We start from the raw sequence: 17137 nt of genomic DNA on the forward strand, positions 1-17137 counted from the left end.
AAAGAGCGTTGGAATAAGAGAGGAGGGAAGAAATGAGAAGTAGAGGAATAGAGGGAGAGAAAGTGAGAGCTAGAAGGCAAAGCGCGAAGGAGAGAAGAGAGAAGAGTGGTGAGGTGTTAGGGCACAACTTTGAGAAGGAAAAGAAAGGAAAGAAAGATTTTGGAATAGGTTAGACTATTTTATTTCTTATGCCAACACCCCTATTTATAATATTATTTGAGAACCTCTTTAATCAACTAGGATTACATTATTTAAGGAGAGATTCTAAGAAATTGAAAGGATTACATAAATCTATAAGATATTTTAGGAAATAAAATATTAAATCAATTAAAGATAAATCTAATATAGTAGGATCTTATCTTATCAAGAAGAGGGGGCATTTTCCCCTTCTACCTTCATGCTCCAAGTCCCTTAGGCATTTTCCTTTTTTGCCCTCATGCCCCACACTCCTTGTTTCTTGGAGGTGGCATTTTCTATTTTGTGGTGACTTCTCTTTCTATTTTTATCTCTTTCTCTCTTCTACTTTTCTCCTTCTTTTTTTCTTTGGAGGTAATTTTGGGTTTCTATCATTCCACCCCTCTCGAGTATCAACTTTGTCCTCAAGGTTGAAGGTCGATGAATCATAGAAGGAAATGATCCAAGTGTCCAAAGTGGCATCTCCTATATTTTCTTGAAAATAAATAAAATTACTACTTTTACCGTTAAGGTGGTACCCCTTAGATTTTTTTTTCAACCAAAAAAAATAATTACAATTTGTAGCCCTTTCCTAGTGTACCTGTGTGTTTTTACATAAATTTGGGTTTGTATCATTTTACCCTTTTTGGAAGATCAACTTTCTCCTCATGGTTGAAGTACTAAGAAAGCGTTGTAAGAACTTGTCTTCAATCTCCCAATTTGTGTATTTCTTGTTAAAAGCCCAATTTTCTTCTGTTGTTGTGTTATGTTGAGCTTATGCTTATTGAGGATGAGAACCAAATCTCGGAGCAACCAAACTTCTTATAGAGCAACAACATTTGGTCTTGGACAATGATGAATAGTTGTGTTGAATGAGAGAGAGGGTAATACATAGGTGGTGCATGGGGGTGGGGGTTTGGTTGTTGGTAGGAGTGCGACTGTTCTTGTTGGGACAAGTGAAGGTTTGGTTTTAGAAAATGATTTGAGTTGTGTAATATGTTGTGTGGTTTATGAAAGGAATAGGGTGGCATTAGTCATAGGGGAGGATAATTGGATGACTAGATTGGTGGAGAGGATTTCTTTGGGTAGGAGAGGGAGTGTCTGAGATGGATGGAGAATATGTGTGAGTTGGGTGCAAAAAGGATTTTGGTGATCCGTATGGGCTAGGGTGAAGAGGAAAATAGTGAGGGTTGTTTTCTTGAGATTTAGTTTGACTGATTAGATTCATGAATTTATTTAGAGGATGGCCAAATTGAGAGTGAAAGTGGGAGTAAGTATTTGACAGCGGCTAGCCAATACACCCAAAAGATCGATCTGTTAGGTGCGAAAAACTACCACCAACAAGAGTGGACGAAACCACTCTGACACCCACCCCACCCATTCTTGACCGCCTCTCTTGGGATTCGAACGTAGGACGTGGCGTGCCCAGCTTTGATACCATGACAGCGGCTAGCCAATACTACCCAACAGACCGATCTGTTAGGTGCGGAAAACTACCACCTACAAGAGTGGACGGAACCACTCTGACAATATTTTGGTGCATGGGGAAGGTTTGGGTTATTGTGGTATTAAGGTGGGTAGTGGTGGGGGTATATGAGTGGTGTTTGAAATTAATTACGTTGGTGCGGTAAAATTGTTGATGGATAGGGTGGGATTTCATGGTTGGGTGAACAAAATATAGATGTGGTGGGTAGGGGTGGCATCAAACTGAGTCGGTTTGCGAGCAGCTTGGTTCCGGATTGGTTTGATTCGGTTTATCTAGATCTTGAATTGATTTCGAGATCCAGATCAGGCTTGTTTAACAAACTGAGCTCGACCGAACCATGGTTCGGTTCGAAAGCTCACGAGTCAGCTCGTTAACTTAATGAGGGCCTGAGCGCGGGGGGAGGGATCTTTATCCTTCATTCTTTGAAACTAGGGGGAATAGAGAAAGTCGGGATTCGACAGGCAAAGATTGAGCGAAAATGGGGATTTGGGGGAAAAATTGGAAGGAAATCGATTGCAATCTGCTCCTTTAGGTAAGTTTTGGTTTTTTATTCAATTTTGTCTTCTTATTCTTCGTTCTTCCTCTTCGATTTTTTCCTCTCCAATTTCTTCCTCCTAACTTCTTCCTCCTAACTTCTTCCTCATCGACAGAAGTGACGGAATAAACAATGCTACATTGTTTGGAGAATGAAAGGCGAGAGATTAGCAAAAGACCAACAAAGGGAAAGCGAAAGGCGATTGTTGTGGCCTCAAGCCTATTTTTGCCCCTCGCTTTTCCCCTTCTTCCACTCTCGTAACTAATTCACACTACTTCAGACAATCCACCAAAAAATTAACCCCCAAACCGCTCACACCCTCGCTTATATTCACCATTACAGCCCCATGAAAACCCCCTAAAACTTGCTATTTCGTCTGTATGAATTTGTAATTTCAGAAGCTTGGTTGGCTTTCTGTTCCCATTTCAAATTTAAATTAGGTTTTCAGATATCATGCCTTATCGCTTTTAGAAAGTGGGGTTCTGCATCCATTTGTTTCATGGTTTTTCATGTGTTACCGATTTAATTTGTCCCCCATTTATCTTGTTTGTGTTCGAGCAATGTAATAATGCAACTGCGATTCCATTCTCGAGTTTACATTTGGACTGGTGGCGGATGAGAGAGTACCTGTTAATCTATATTTCTTGAAAAATGGGTACGATTAGTTTACTGATCCTCAAGAAGATAAAGGTGAACTACTTTTGAATACTTATTTATTATGATATTTATTATGATATTTTTTAGTTTTATTTATTATTTTTTTTTATGATTACAACCTGAGAAGGAGATTGTGGAGATAATGCTACCAATTACTTGATTTTTCATCTTTTTCTCATCTTGGTAATTTTAATATTTTTCACAACATTAAGTAATTAATAGTGGAAGAGTATTTTTTTATCAGACAATAATAAGTTTAATTCTTTTGATTTTGTCGTAGGTGGAGATTTTGCTCATGGGAAGGGGACTTTGTATATTGTTTCCTTAGTACAAAGAGAAAGAACTAGAGTTGATAAATTTATACTGGATGTTTAGTTTTTATTTGGGTGATTGCAAATTGATATTGATATTTCAATGATGATTTTATGTTTGATTATTGAATAAAGTTTATACATAATTATGCAGCTTTTATGAATAATTTTATGCAAAGTGTATAAATAATTTTATATACAATTTATTTGACATGTATTTTATATAAAGTTTTAAATGTAGGTTAGAGCTTGAACTCGAACTTAGTTAACATTATTGGGCTCAAGATCGATTATAATTTTAGGCTCGAGGCTTGGCTCGGCTCCAGCTTAAGTTTAAAATATTTAAATCAAGCCCGGTTTGAACATAGGCAGGTTCGGACTTGGCTTAATTCGATGCCACCCCTAGTGGTGGGTAAGGGGTGTGGTGGTTGGAATGAAGACATAGAAAAAAGCTTAGGGTGTTGGGTGGTAATTTTGGCTTGTGGAGAGGTGGTTTCAAGAGGGTGAATGGGCTTGAAAATTTTGGTGGTAGGAACATGAAAACTTGTCAAAAATAGGTTTTGTTGAGGTTTCATGAGCCATTGTTTATTAATGAGGAGAAAGAAGTCTTGCCACCCTTGCTTCCATGAAGCATTGAAGCATGTTTATTAGGTTTTGTATTTTTCCTTCCAAACTAGTGATCTTTTTGCTCAAACTTTCTTAGCCAAACTTGAGAGTAGTAACAACTTCATGATGTTGTTGTTGTTCCATGCATCTTGTGTTTATCATGCCTTTTTTTTTTTTTTTTTTTGGTAGAGGTGATTTTGGAGAAGTGAGAGAATATTTAGGAGGGTTGGGATGTGATTAAGTAAGGTATAGGGTAGTGAGTTTGGCTGAAAATAAATTGGGAGATATCAAAGTTACACAGGCTAGGAAAGAAAATAGGGGAGAGGAGTTTATTTCTGCTAAGATGTATGGATATTATTATTTTTTTGGATGAGTATAGTTTTTTTTAGGTGAAATACATAGAATATGATAAAAAATAATTTTTAAGGTTTTTGGGTAATGGGAGAAGGGAAAGGGAAGGCTAGATCGAATGGGTTGAAGGAAGAAAAAAAAAGTTTTGGTAGGATATGATGGTGATATCTCAGAGAATATGACTCAAAATATCAAAGAGCTTATTGCTGTAGAAAGTACACTCAAAGATACTTAAATTAGTATATAACTTGATATGTAAAGCTTGCACCTTGAATTGTTTTTGGTCGTTTGATTTACTTTATTTTGAATCAAGACCCTAATCGACTTCAATTGGGATATGTCTTTATAGGGGGGGTTAGTCCACAATGAAGTGGAAATGAAGTGGAAAATTGAAGGGGCCCCTCCTCTCTAATCTCTATTCAAGGAGATAGAAGGCGAAGTGGGGGTAACCTCCTATCTTATTGCATGGGGAGGGGAACAACACCTCTTCCATTGTCTACTACCTTAAGTTGAAAAGGAAGTAGAATGGGCTTGTCGGCCTTGTATCCATGATGCAGGGGGGTTTCCCTCTGATATCCACTTACGTATATAAACTTTGCAAAGCACATTAAGATTTTCATTTAGTTATTGCAGCCTTTGCAAATTATGAGCCATTTGTATTGGACTCAAAATGCTTCGAAACCGAAATAATCATTTCCTTGTTTTGCTTCATATCAAGTTATGGTTGTGGAGAATTTCCTCGTCTTGCTTGGGAAATTCTGGGTTTGAGAATAACATGATCTCTTGTGCAGTTAGAGTATCCTGCAATTGATGGGGAAATTGCATTTATATTTTACTATTACTTTCAAATATTTTTTCATTGCAAATGTTATTCTCCATTCCAGTAGTAAACTAGACGGGAGGAAATATCGAAAATCTGCTTTTATATGATTAGCTTTGGAACTGTTTTAGTTTATTTTTCAATTTCAAGTTTGTTAACGATTAATTATGGTTTCTGTAGTTCTGCACCTTCTATCTTGTGGTAGGTTCGAAATTTCATAGCTAGATAAGCAAGTTGAGTTTCTTTTCTGTGTTGTGATTGTGATTCTCTCCCTTTCGTGGGACTGGAAGTGATTTTTAGGAGCCGCAATTCTTATATAGAATATATATTTTAATTGCAAGCTTAAACATTTGGCTGTGAGTTAGGGTCATGGATTCAGAACTCTTTTTTGGTAGATGTGGTGCACGAGAGTGACACCACCAACAACGTTCCAGATGGGATATTTTCTAAACTTGGGTTGCAACTTCATAGGAGGGACAATCTTTCAATTGGAATACTGAAGAATGCCATCTACAACTATTTCAATGCCATCATCTTGCTTCTGTGAAGGCGATAACAAATGATTGTTTTTTTTTTTTTTTTTGGCGTTCACACGTATTTTTTTCCATCTCGATGACCTTGTTAATTTGATGCCATGGGTAGTATGCATGATTAAGTACTTTTTGCTTCTATTTCTCTCCTGGGTCCGACTTATGTTATTTTAGGTTGGCAATATGTATATATTGTGAATTTCTTATTCCCATTCCATGTTTTCTTTCCTACCTGAAGAAGTTTCGAAGCTTATTCATGGTCACCTAGGTTTAGTGTTTTTTCTGTATTCAAACTCTTGTGTATGCGGTCATGATTTGTGGTCGAAGACTGTACTGGAAAACTAGACCATGAATTTTAGAAAATACAATTTTTTCCTTTTAATCATTTGTGTATATAAAGCCCATCAAGGATAGTAGCATTTGATTTCCTATCGTCTTCATTCCGATTTCTGGATGTTCATTCATCCTATTCTGTTTGCAGTTTCTTTTGTATTTTGATGCCTCCATGCAAGGCTTTTAGCAACTTTCTATTTCTTTTCCTCTTCTAAATTCCATCTATCAATGAAATTCTAACTATTCTAAAAAAAAAAAAAATCTTGTTTACATGCAAATAATTGCTCTTTTTCGGATGACATGTGTGAATATGGTACACGTACTGGTATTTGATTTAAATGTTCTCTAGGACCTAAAGTTTGTTCAACTCTCTGATAAAATATGCTGAAATGGTTTCTTTCCATCTTTTCCTGCTTTCTTCATCATGTAATTGTTTCATCTGCTGGGGGCTTTATATTGTTATTGCATTTAATCTGTTCACTTTAACTCCAACGCAGAATTTTGATGATGTACTTGTTCCTTCTGACCATGTGAGCAGAAGTAACAATGATACATACTATGTTGATGCTGACACTGTCTTGAGTTACACAAGTGCTCATCAGGCAGGGCAGTTGAGTAAAGGCCTTACTAATTTTCTGGTAACCGGAGATGTTTATCGTTGAGATTCAATTGACTCAACTCACTATCCTGTGGGAATTTCATGGTTTTGTGGTTCATATATGGTGATAGCCCATGGAAACTGCTGGAAGGTGTTCGAGTTTTCTCACCTGATGAGTGGGCATCATCTGGTACAGATGGAACAACCTATGCAGCTAATGATATAAAGAAGGCACTTGAAGGTCTGGCTTAACATTTATTTGGTAAGTTTGACTCCCAACTCGTATTTTTGTAACAAGAGGACCGTTTTCTGGAAGGGAATGAATTTGGCAATGGGGAGCCTTCTCACTCAAGACTGATTCAAACATGTAACAGCCACGTGATGGAGTTCCCGAAATAAGATCTTGGCAGTGGACTCCACCATATGTTGATGATGTGGAACCTCCTGATGATGAGATTTTATATAGGCTGGTTGCTAAAAAATATGATAATGGCAGGCTGGATATATTTTTTATTTTAGAAAACAATGGGAAAGAGTTCCAATATACTTGGAATGACAAGGAGAAGTTTAGCATGGCTCCTGTGCTTGTTAAGCTCCAATCAAGATGCGATGGACATAATGTTTTTTTTTATCTCTTTCCAAGTTCTATTCCACTATAAGGTATCATCATCAAAAATGAAAAAAAGGAGACAGAGTAGTTTTATGTGTTGAAGAAGAGCTCTTTCCAACTCCTTGAATCCAGGACCTAAAAGGCTATTTTTTTTTATTTTTTATTTTGGGCACCATGAGGAAAGAATGAGAGAAATACAAACAGATACTCTCCGGGGATAGAGAGTATGTTATAGGAAAATAAAAGAATGGGAGAAATACAAAAGGATAGCCTCCTGGTAAAGTTGTTTTTGTCCTGTTTTCAGCCTAGGTCAGTCGGCCTTCATGACGATGCAGCGTTTGGAGTCCCTTTTTCCTTCTATAACACTGTTCAGAGGCTGTGGCTTGTTTCACTGGCCTACTAGGTATTGCTTCTAATGACTGAAACCAAAGGCTGTAAACACGTGAAAAGTTTGGTGAGTTCTAAGGTGAACCAGATTTTTCTTTAAACGGGGGATGGTTTTGTAGACTTAGAAAATATATCTATATATATCTATATATATATATATATATTTTGGACATGGAAGTCTGAGCAAGATGGTCAAGAGGATTGGGACAGCAAAGAGACTTAATGGATGAGAGTCCCAGAGTGATGAGGATGATCCTGGAGTGGGGGGTGGTGGTACTGAAGAGGCCAATTGATCATTTGGTCATTACAGTGGAGACTTTGGGACAAGGTAAAATTTGCCCTTGAAGCAGCAAACTTTTTAGTGTCAGGATATCCCTGTAGGAAAATGTGGACAGGGGAGTTCCAGTGCTTCAGCCCCCATTTTTCTGGGAGCGATAATAAGATTTCACTTAGACATTATCCCTTTTTAAGTGACTCAAAATCTTTTAGAAAACATAAAAGCAACCTGAACAGCATAAATTGTTCATGCATTCTGGCAGTTGTCATCAAAAGCTTTGCTACCCTGTTGATATTGAAAGTGGGGTATCTTTTCTTATCAGGGAAGTCCATGGACTTATAAAGAATAGTGTTGAACCGTGAGAGAATAGAAATTGCATCAAATTCACATGAGAGAATAGAAATTGCGTCAAATTCTAGCCAAAATTGTGGTTGGAGACATGTCTCTTGTTGTTAGGAAGAGATGTTTCTCTGATCCTAAATGATTTCCCCCTAATACATGTAACTTCTATTTGATCAGTCCTACAAGTCTGTGGCAATACTCTCTTGGGAAATCCTCAGGGACTCCAATGGTTTCCCAGTTTTTGTTGTATGCAGCTAAATCTTTGCTATTGACCAACAAATCTGGAGAGGGCAATCTTCCAAAGACTGAATGTACAAACTCTTCAATGTGTTTCAAAAAGAAATGATTTCTTCTTCTTTCACATTCACTTCTACCCCTTCATGTATATGATTTGTGGTGTATCCTTCAAAAATTTGGTCTTCCCTTCTGGCACACCACCTTTCCCTTCCCTCTTGGAGCAACGAAATATTTAGTGAGAATAATCCACACACTTAAAGTGTGGAAAAGTCTTGTGATTATTATTTGAGAAAATGTCTCCTAACTTTGGTTTGTCATTTTGCGATGTAAGCCCAAATTTAGAATGATATTAAAGCATGTCATTTGTTTTTTTTTTTTTTTTTTTTGAAAAAGGATGTATATATATTAACAAAAGAACAAAGAAACAAGTCATTTGTTTTGTGACACTGGATGAGCGTCATGTATTGTTGCAGTGAGGGAGAATGGGGAAAATAGAGGGAGGAGAATAAGAAGAAGAAAGAGAGGAGGAATAAGAGAACAGTGGAGAGAAGGAAAAAATTTCATTTCCTTCAACCATCCTCTGTTACACGCATAACGGTTTAAAATCGCGACCCAAAACACTTAGACATTTTAAAATGACCAAAATACCCCTAAAGACCAAAATGCCCCTGAACAAATAAGACAATTAATTCTAAGGACAATACAAAATATAAATAAATAAAATAATAATTAATCTGTCCTAAACGCTTTACTCCCCAACCACAACGTGGTGGGTCTTGTCCGGTGTATCTGAGTATAGACTCGTGTAGTCGGTGGTACACGAGGGGTGTCCCCATCATTTTGTCTTATTTATGTTGTCCTTGTTTTAAGCCTACATGTTATTTCTTTGTTTAGGCAAAGACGTGAAGGGGAATGTTACTTAGAATAAACCCACATAAATTAAATTTAAAATTGTCTTGTGATTATAAGTTGGGAAAAAAACCTCTTAACTTAATTAGTCATTTTGAGATAAACTTGGACCAAACTTTAATACCCTTGTTGCGCTGAGCATCTGGAAAGAATGAACAGTCAATCTAGGAAAAAAACTTCATGGTTGGTGGTGTCATTGGAGAAGTGTTTCATTGCATTTTATATGTTGATAGAAAAATTTCACACCTTACCCATCTGCATAGCTCTATTATTAGCTGTAACACAATCAAATATTTGCTTGTTATCCTGGATTAAAATAGATGGTTAAAGCTCAAGTTTAATGGCAGATCTTGGGGCAATTGGAACATGTCAGAGGCAGGAATACCGTTCATGATATAAAAAAATACTTGTTTGGTTTACTATGTCTTTTGGTCATTGTAATTTAATGAAGGCAGAGTTGCTGCTCTCCTCCAGTTGGTGTTGTTTCTACACAAATGATTTTTCTGAGCCTCTTTTGATCAAGGGTGCTTTGGCTATCATCAGCAGCATAACTTTGCCCTTGGCACTTCCATCATGTTTGATGATGAGTAGAAGCCATTTGATACAATTGGACCCTCTCTTGGGCTAACACACCACAAAGCACCGATCACCTTGTTGTAGGAACTTCCGTTTTTTGATTGATGCATTTTATGTTGATTATGCTTCTTTTGTTTTCTAGTTCTTTCTATATTGTATTCTTTGCATCCTCTGGCCATCTCTTGTATTCTCTTCTTTTTTTTTTTTCAGTAAAATCTTTATCTGATTATTCTCAAAAATGAGAAATCAGAATAGCATTCTCAGCAATAGCCATAGGTAACTTTTGACAATAACATGAATTGACTGCTTATGAAATTATCTGTTTTCATGGTTACATTTGGTGATGAGACATTATTATTTGATTAATTTTCTCACCAAGAGCAATGGTGTGGATCCATTAGTTCCTGCATGAGGACAAAACGAATCAGGCACTTCTTTGAAAAGCAGGAATTTCTTTTAAATGCTATAAAACAAGAATAAATTTCTTTTGAAACAGTTTCTGGGAAGAACTCAGTGCCACACCTGCATTTTCATCTTCCTAATCAGCAACTGATGCTTACTTACATGAACTGTTGGTTCATAGTTCTTCTTTGTTTAACAGATAACAGGCATGCTGTTGTACTTGTTTTTGAAGAAGTGCTTGTTGATCTTATCCATTTGAATCAATTAAATCGAGTAATAAGAAATTCCAAATTTCTTTTCCATGTCAGAGTATATTATATATCTGTCTCTGGAGTTCGGAGTTGGCTTTTTTACTTTATGCAATAGTTTTGACTCTTCTTATGAGGATCATGGTCAAGGCAAAGTAGATGAATTTCACTCCATTACACTCACATATCGCATGGCTGTCTAGGAAAAAAGGGCACACAGCTAACCGTCAACCTCTTTTCATTGTTTTGTTGTCGGCAACATGAATATAAAGATGTTTCATGAATGAAGCGACATGAAATTTTTTTCTGTGGTTCACAACTCATGGTACGGTAATGCTTGTGCTGTTTTCAACTTTGAAAGAACTGCCGACACCCATTTTTCAATGCCTTTCGGTGTTCAAACTCATTCCTCACCTACTTTTATTTTATATTCTAGAGTCAGCTGAGAGGAAAACAAAGACTGGAGAAGGACAAAAAGTCTCTTCGTTGAACTCAGATCTTCCAAATCTCTAGGTCTGAGCTCCAAAATTCTTTGTTGCACCCACATGGCCGCCTCACTATCAAGTCATTAGAGTCTACAAGGAATTCAATTATATCCTTGTTGAATGGGATTCTACTAGATTTTTTTTTTACTCTGTTCTGGAATTTTATTAGAGTGGTGATTTAGCATTTTATATTCTTCTAGATGAAGACCAAAGGATTTTTTCTTGCTTTCAAGGCTCAGAGAGTTCCACTTGGAGTTTTTACATTTGTGAATCACCAACCCACTCAACGATTGAAAAAGATATAGTCAATCCAAACAAAGAACTTATACAAGATGTATAAATTTAACTGCAAAGTTTCCCCCAACATTCTTTACAAATAACCAGGGGGAAGGAATATTATGAACAAAGCTATCACAAGCTTGCAATAAGAGGACTTGATGCCGTGCCCTGTATTCTATCATACATTGTGGCCTTTACAGTTAGAATCTGATCGAAGGTTGTAAGACCAAACCGGTAACTAACAACTTGAAACTGATCAATATATGTGAGAAAATTATTCTTAATGCATGATTGAAATGCTTTTGTTGTCTTCTCTACAGGGATTTAGAAGTTGTTATGCTGGATAGAATGCTCTGGTCAAAGAAAGCCAACTATTCTGGACTGGCATGTGAGACTTTTCCTCTCTTTTTTAAGATTCTTTTCTTGGGTCTTTTGGTTGATATAGTTAGTCAACTGTATGTATGTACTGTCAAATTTGAAACTTTTATGACAACTCTTCCTTTTCTTTCCCTTGGGAAACGAGTTTCATTATTTAAAGAATGGTTTGTGTACTTGGAAAATGTTATTTGTATAGTTGTTAATCTGACCATTAAATGTAACCAAAATTTATTGGTGAGATCAAACTTCAACTCTGGCTACAGATTTAAAGCTACACTTTTTAAATTATTTTAATGGTCAATAAATTTTTTATAAACTAATATTAAAAATCAACTAAGCATGTTTTGGGCTGAAGAAATCAAGCCATACAGGCATACCCTAGTCATCAATATGTTGGGCACTGCTGTGTTACAAGGATAAATGGAGTTTTGTATTTGCTTTATTGTTCATACTCTCTTTGATGATATCAAAGCAAAATTCTTCGTGAAAAAAACTGTAGTTGATCTGGCATACCTCTGGTGTGGTAGAATCTAATGCCTCATCAAGCTAGTACTTGGAACTGCTGAGTAGAGAGAAATTTCGTGTTTGAGCTTGATCCAGAACTATCCTCCAGGACTCCAACAACTCATCAAGTAACACTTTAATATGCTTCTTTCATTAAATATACTATAATGGAATGTGGATTACAGACTTCATTTGACTTCTATTCCTTGTTTAGAATCTCTAAGCCGGGTGGAGGTGGTCCAAGGATTGAAATCCTACACATTATTTGGGTTGTAGGCTAGATTTGTTTAAACCAAGTGTAGCTTGAGGAACCCCATCGGAAAGCTGCCTACGAGAATCTAAAACAGTTGGGCTTTCCATGGAAGGACCCGACCTTGTTTAGTACAATAATGGGGAGCATCTCTCTGCAAGGACATTTCTTAATTTTAATCACTTTGGAACCTTTCTTTTCCTGGGTGGTTACCAGTGCTTACGGCCATGGTTTCATATATACTTTATATATTCCTTCCTCACCAGACGAGATGTCTAAGGATCTTATTTGGGATTTCCCAACGCCGAGTTTGAGAACTGGTATGGAACCCTGGATTTCTTACACTGTAAATTACTACAAGAAACTATTGAAAGACACCATGAATCTTGGAAGCAGAGACTGTATAAAGCTTTTTGAATGATCTCTTGCATTTAAAATGAAATCATAAATACATGAGGAAACTATTTCGAGTCTGGGAATTTTTTTTTTAACAGGCCTCAGACATGGAGTTTGAGGGAAAAGAATTTGATCAATGTTTTCTCAAGAACTGAATTTCCTTAAGCTACAGACCGACGCAGTTTATTGAGGTTGTAACTCCACCATCTACAACAAGGTTGTGGCCGCTCACATACTTGGATTCATCACTAGCAAGGTAAAGAGCAGCCTCAGCTATGTCCTTGGCTCTTAGAGTAGGACCTTTCAGTGTGGCTAAACTTCTCACAAACTCCTCCATCTTCTCTACCTCTTCCTCACAGGGTACCCCTAAACCCATACATTCGTCCTCCTCTTCTGCTCTCTTCCATGCATTGATCAGCATCGAGGTGGCCACTCCAAAGGGAGATATGCAGTTCACCCTAATTCCATATCTTCCAAGCTCACAGGCTGTGTTCTTCGTGAGCCCTACGATTGCATGCTTCGAGGCAGTGTAAGAATGGGGTCCAAGTCCACCGATGACGCCTGCGACACTAGCCGTTGATATGATACAGCCACTACCACGAGGAATCATCACTCGAGCTGCATGCTTCATGCCCAATGCCATCCCCCGAACGTTCACTTGCATTACTCGATCAAACTCATCTGCGTCGAAGTTTATGATGCTCTTGTTCTTGGACTGGTTGCCGAGGACGCCGGCGTTGTTGAAGAGGATGTCGAGCCGGCCGTGTCGTGAAACTGTCCAGTCGATCAAGTGTTTGACGTCCTCTTCCTGGCTAACATCACAGTGCACAAATGTTACATGAGGGCCTAAGGATTCGGCGAGCACAGTCCCAGTTGTGTCATCAACATCAGCTATCACCACCTTTGCTCCATGTTTGGAAAAGAGCCTCACTGTGGCTTCCCCTATTCCCCTGGCGCCGCCGGTGACTACGGCAATCTTCCCTTCCAGCCTACAAGAATTCAAAATTTTCATTATTTTATGAACCTCAATAAATCTCCCATCTCAGGTATCTGATACGATCCTTGTGCACAGTAATTCGCGAAAACAGAGTGGTAGCAGCCAAAAGTACAGGAGAAAGCTATCTATCATGGTTATATGAAAATCCTATTCCGGACAGGAAGACATGAGAGTCGGAAGTTGTTTACTCTAAAAGAAAGATCAATCGGGACTTCGAAAACTCTACGTGCTGAAAAGAAAATGAATAAGAATGATATCTATACTTCGAAGGCCCAGAAACACAGGAATGAAAATCGTGAGAAAAATTAAAGAGAAGAAAGTTTACCTTCTAGGAGAAGAATGAGCCATTTCCCTGCCTAGAACTGATATGCCTTGATGGATTTGCTCAGGCATCACCTCAACAGTCATTATCACTGACAGATTAGAACAGATACAGAAGAGAGTGAGAGAGAGGGAAAGAGAGAGGAGCTCTGAGATGTCTCCTTGGAGAAAGCAGTAGATGATGGTTTGGTTACATGGGAAACTAGAGCATTTATAGGCCAAGACGACTCCTTGTTTGAAGTCCTTCACACAATCTTCTGTACCATACTACCCTTACTTTTTATCAGAAAACCACAACTCTGTTCTCTGGTCTTCAAGAACACCAGAAGATTCAAACTAGTGGACAAGACACTGCGTCTGGGGTCCCCTACAAGCTTTAAGGTAGTCAAAACCACGGAAGGAAGGGCAAATCGGTAGTTTTCAGCATGAAGGTGAATCCTGCAAAACTCTCCAGCTAGGTTGCCCACAAGATCATATTATAACGACCCGATAACGATCTCCTCCAAGAGAAGAAATTAAAAAACCAAGGGAACACTTTCTTCTCCGCATTTTGATGAAATCAAAACTATAGAGCCCTCAAACTTGACAATTTTATATTGCCACAGACTGGCAGCTGAGGGTGAAGGCCAGTCCCTCAAAAGAAAGAGGATTTCTTGTATCTTAGCTTTCTCAAAACGTATCTCTATACTTCGGTAGAATCTTTACGTTTCTTCTCTGACTTCCAAACTTATAACTCTCGTCCGGAGTCCTTTGAGTTGATGGTCAGGATTGTCTGCTCTGTGGTCTTGATGGGCTGGTCAATCGACCGAGATATTTCTTGAAATGGTTCAATGAAGAAGACAATGTCCACGTCTCAAGCAGATACAAACGAAACTAAAAAAATTGGCCGTTCTGAATGTTGTAGCTGTCAATGCAAGAAAATAAAGCAAAAGCGTAGAGAGCCCATTCTTCTTATTTAATGAAGACCCAAATTTCAAAAAAGCTTTTAAAAAATCAAAATCAAAAGAAATGAATGAGAGACAGATTTGGACAGATTTGGATATCCAGATCTCTCAAAGCAACCCAGCAGATTTGATGAACTTTTATTCTCGGAATCCCATATGAGAGTCCTTCAAGAGAGCTGTTGTTTTGTTCGCTTGGAATTCTTAGGTTGGATTCACGGCTGAGACCTCCCATTCTTACTCTTTCTCTGTTCATAAATCTGGATTAAAATATAAAATTCCAGGACCCAAAGCTGGATTATGTAGGCGTGTTTGGTCACCATGAAGCTAGAAGTTCTGACAAGGGATCCTTATCAATGGAGGAAACAGATCTCCAAAAATCTTATTTTCTTATTGCTACAGGAATAAACAATTTGGCTTGCTTTTCTGGTTAATCACTCATTCTGTATAGTAAATTGATTGCGAGTAACATGAGAAGCAATTAGTCATCTCTCACTACGTTGTCTTCTGCACCAAATCCTGAGTATCTTCTTCGAATATAATTTGGATAAATTCTTGTAAAGATTTGCTAATGTAAACAACAGAAACAAATCTCTGATTCCTTGGATAGAATCGGTTTTAGGTGAAGCAGCCCGTGATCTAATCAGTGTGGTTGTGGAGTGAATTTGGGTTGCTGTAGCAGAAGGAAAATTCTAAAACTTCAAACTCCCTTGTCTCAAACAAATTTAAAGATGAGTTGCAGCACCTGATTACTTTCTTTCCTCGTTTTCTTTTCTATGGTTAATTGGTAGTGGCATAGTCGCCACCATGATTAGGACCTGAAAACCCAGGACCAGCAACTATGCTGGCAGTATAGAATTTATTGAGAAGTTGAAGATCTGAATCGTCTCATTCAAATTTTAATTGCATTAAAAATCAATGAAAAGTTCTGGGTGAGTAACGAATGATTTCATTTATTATCCTTCCAACTAATTTTGACATCCTCAACTAATTAGAAAGCTATTTTGTATTAAATAATAATAAAAATAATTGGCTCGTATATGATTTAGCTGCTACGATGATCATAACCATCTCTCCACTTTAAAGCCAATTTCAGATCCTATTAGATGAACAAGTATTCAAACTACATTGATTGAAGTAAAGACAAAGGATTTGGTCAAATGTAAGCATTTCTCTCAGCTAACATTAGATAATAAGACCCAGACGTGATACAAAAAGGCCACAACCAGAAGTTACGCTCCCTGAGTCATGCTCAGGGATCACCGGCAAAATTTCAGATGATTAAAACCTCTAATCAGCCATCAAAATGAATTTACAGCCAGGTCATTGAGAAAAAAAGCTTACAATTATATCATACAAACCGCAGTCGCATACAAACAAGCGCCTTTACGACTGCAGCAAGAACTAAAATTATCTATATTGTACAAAATAAAGCTAGAAGAAAAGTGCAAGAGATGATCCCCCAAGGCAGACGTGGAACATAGACCTGATCCAAAGATCACACTGGCAAAAGCATAATCCGAATAAGTTCTCAACCAATTTAGTTATCATCCAAATTGTAGTTCTAAGAAGCTTCAAAATTCGTTATAAACAACAAAAGCCTCAAGAAGCAACAAACATCAAGAACCACGGCCAACGAAATTTAAAGTAAAGCCCAATCACAATACAAAAAAAGAACAAAATCACAAACCCCATTTTCTTTGGATAGCTGGCCATGTAAGGCTTTGGGATCAAGCACCGCTAGGAATGAGAGGTGACTGAGAGAGGGATTTTCTTTTTCGAGGAGAGGCTGCGAGGCTACGACATACCAATGGGAGACGAGGGCGACGATGAGCTGAGGGCGAGGGTGACAATGTGTGAATGGGAGTAGACCGATGTGTTAGGCAAGCGGTTAGGTGAAATGAGAAGAGAAGGAAAGAACGAGCAACGAGAGTCGAGCAAGGATCTTTCGCCTCCGCCGTTGATTAAGATCAAATGGCCAGAAATGCCATTTCATATATATATATATATATATATATATACACACACACACACACGGTTGATCCAATACAAAAAATCATTTGGTGCAAAACATGTGAAATGGCTATTTCAGCCATCCGATCATGATCAGACGGCTGAGATAGTCGTTGATCAAATGGCTACGATGGTTGTTGGTCTTGTTAGGAATTAGACACCTTAATTCAATACTAATGAGAGC

General features: G+C 37.8%; 1 protein-coding gene across 1 annotated transcript; it reads right to left on the reverse strand.

Moving 5' to 3' along the window:
• Positions 1-12847: 12847 nt before the first annotated feature.
• LOC137952344 (short-chain dehydrogenase reductase 2a-like) lies at positions 12848-14086 on the reverse strand. The gene is made up of 2 exons (XM_068799485.1): positions 14004-14086; positions 12848-13670 (listed from the first exon to the last, which is right to left on the reverse strand). Exons 1-2 carry the CDS (start codon positions 14084-14086, stop codon positions 12848-12850), a joined length of 906 nt encoding a protein of 301 aa, XP_068655586.1.
• Positions 14087-17137: the final 3051 nt, after the last annotated feature.

This window comes from Aristolochia californica, unplaced genomic scaffold, assembly GCF_029961685.1.
Source record: "Aristolochia californica isolate CCGP_79_NKW_82.1479 unplaced genomic scaffold, dmAriCali1.0.hap1 SCAF_15, whole genome shotgun sequence".
Lineage (NCBI taxonomy): Eukaryota > Viridiplantae > Streptophyta > Magnoliopsida > Piperales > Aristolochiaceae > Aristolochia > Aristolochia californica.